The sequence below is a fragment of the Aquila chrysaetos genome, chromosome 11 (genome assembly GCF_900496995.4).
Source record: "Aquila chrysaetos chrysaetos chromosome 11, bAquChr1.4, whole genome shotgun sequence".
In the NCBI taxonomy this organism is placed as follows: domain Eukaryota; kingdom Metazoa; phylum Chordata; class Aves; order Accipitriformes; family Accipitridae; genus Aquila; species Aquila chrysaetos.
The window spans coordinates 1907501-1910000 of NC_044014.1; the positions used below are offsets into that span (position 1 = coordinate 1907501).

The 2500-nt window shown below is 36.7% G+C and overlaps 1 protein-coding gene across 15 annotated transcripts in view; it reads left to right on the forward strand.

Moving 5' to 3' along the window:
• The window catches only part of EBF3 (EBF transcription factor 3), a 122752-nt gene that overhangs the window by 103718 nt on the left and 16534 nt on the right, over window positions 1-2500 (forward strand). For all 15 annotated transcript variants that reach the window (XM_030030013.1, XM_030030007.1, XM_030030018.1 and 12 more), the window contains exon 11: window positions 1092-1180. In XM_030030013.1, the coding sequence (XP_029885873.1) occupies window positions 1092-1180 (89 nt within the window). The remainder of the gene's footprint in view (window positions 1-1091; window positions 1181-2500) is intronic.

The following is a 2500-nucleotide window of genomic DNA, read 5'->3' on the forward strand; positions in this document are numbered from 1 at the left end:
TAACATTTTCAAATGTTATGTTGCGACTCTCCTCTAGTAAGTTGTAGCCTTTGTGTCCGCTCGCGCTCGGCAAACCTGCTGAGTTGTACGGTGTTAATCATCAAATTACATGCTGACTAATGAGTGATGGCCTAAATTGCAGGCTGAGTAATGAATAGATGGAGGCAGTTCTTATTAGTCTCAGAAAACCCATTGATTTATGTAGCGCCATGCACCATGGAGTTAGTCTGCTGAAAACGATATCTACATCAAGAAGTAATATACTCTAATAAGTATTTTCATCTTAACTCTAGTCGTTGGGCCTCCAGGCTCAGTTTTTGTTTGAGTCAGGCAGAGCTATAATAAAGCCCTATGACTCCTTATAAAGCTTGTTAAACACAATGTGTGCAGTCTAACTGAGTCAGGATCATGATTCATGCACTGTACACAGCAGCATGTGCTGCTGATTTATGACCAAGCACAGTTCATAGTCAAAATTACAATTTGAGGGATAAAAAGATTAATTACTATTTGTGGCCTGCAATTTCATGAGGCTAGTGGATTGCAGCTGTAGAATGATAGTGCTCTACATCAGTTTGTAGTCAGCCATTCACAGATTATTAAAGCTTTGCAAGATTAAGTGCTCCTCCTGCCTGGTTTGTGCTCAGGCAATATGCTAGACAAAAAAGGACCACAGGGATAAATCTGAAGCTAGCAATAGCTGGACATATGTCATAATTGCCAGTTTCCCATAAATCCACAGCCAGTATAGAAAGCAGCCCATGATGCAGACATCATATCATGACTGTAGTGATTGCTATATATGGCCTCAAGACCTGTAACTTTGTTACTGCACTACCATTTTTGCAATATATTGGATAACCCTTTGACTATTTTCCAGTCTAATTATAAATAGAAGTAATCATTGCTTTGTGAAGGGAAAAAAAAAAATCTCTTCCTCAGGACAGGTTGTAAAATGAGGTTTGCAGCTGTGATAAGGTTTGAGAAGAAAATTGCACATTGCTTGTAAATTTGTGCTCACAAACAGTTGTTGAGATATATATCTTTATTAATATATACTGCTTAAATTGACTCATCTGTTTATGTTCTAGCACTTAATGAACCAACCATAGATTATGGCTTTCAGAGGTTGCAGAAAGTTATTCCACGACATCCAGGTGATCCCGAAAGGTTACCAAAGGTTAGTAAAGAGTCAAAAAGCATTTGTTTTTTCTAATTTAATGTATGTTGCTAAGTGATGCCATATACTGCTTATCGCTTGTAAAATAATGCCACGTAAGAACTCTGGCTAATATATCAACTTCTTAGGTAGGTATGTCAAGCTACAAAATCAAGCACCCTTCAGTCTTAAAATTTGACCCATTTTCCACATTAATTCTTCGCCATTAAGTTAATCGACAATTTTTAAGATCGCATTTGATACTTGCAAGAAAGTATTTTAAAGAAGGAGAATGGATTTTCTGATACAAATATTTTGGATTCTACAAGAGGGACATAAACTTCCTGCGTAATGAAATAGTTCAATTAAACATTTTCCACTCCAGTAGCTTGTAGTGATTTCAATCTAAGCAGCCCCACTCTGATCTGTGATTATTTGACTCTTGTTTTCCTTTCATTTTCTAAAGCTCGATTCAGTTTAATCTTTTGTTTACAAAGCTTTTGTTATAAGTCCCTGACTTAGCAGGCTAACAAATGAAGTCCACATATTAATATCTAGAGGGACTTTTCATTTAAATTCAACAAAGACAAAAGCTGCCTGTGTTGTTTATGCACATGACACATATCACAGAAATTTCATTTTGATGTAAAACATTAAAGATAAGTCATGCTTATAATTTTTCCTTTTCTTTGATATAATATTGCCTTTTTTCCTTTAGTGCAATCTCTGATTTTCAAGGCAAACTTGAAAACACAAATGAAAAATGAAGTCGTAACATTATGACTGATTATTTTGTATTCTGTTCCTGTGTGCATCAAGTCTTGACCACCTCTGAGTTTTATTAACACAATAAAACCTTTAAGACATTACCTTTTAATGCTCAGCGTGAACATAAGCAATATCATTAGGTTTCTCTTTTAATTTGTGAGCGTGCCAGCAACTCATATCAGATATTCACTGTCACAATAATTGGAGACAGACTGAAAGATTTTTCCAATGCGGGGCGTTTCGCTGAGGGGTTTTTGTTCCTGCGGGTTGAGCTCCCGCAGAACAAGTTTTCCCTCCAGAAGAACCGCAGCCATCAATATCATTACCCATAGGGCTTTTGCTGCCAGCATTTCAGTCTCTGGATTGATATACGTATTAATGATATCACCGCTTCTTGGCTTTCCATATATGAATGTTGTTATCGCCCTCGGTATAGAAGTCAATGTAAATGTGCAGCCATTTCCATCAGGACCCTTACAAAAATAAATTCATGGGAGATTTGTGATGGTCTGCTTAAAATAGTGCTATTTTTGAATTTGGGGGGATGTTTTAGACAGGACCTTCAAGAAAGCT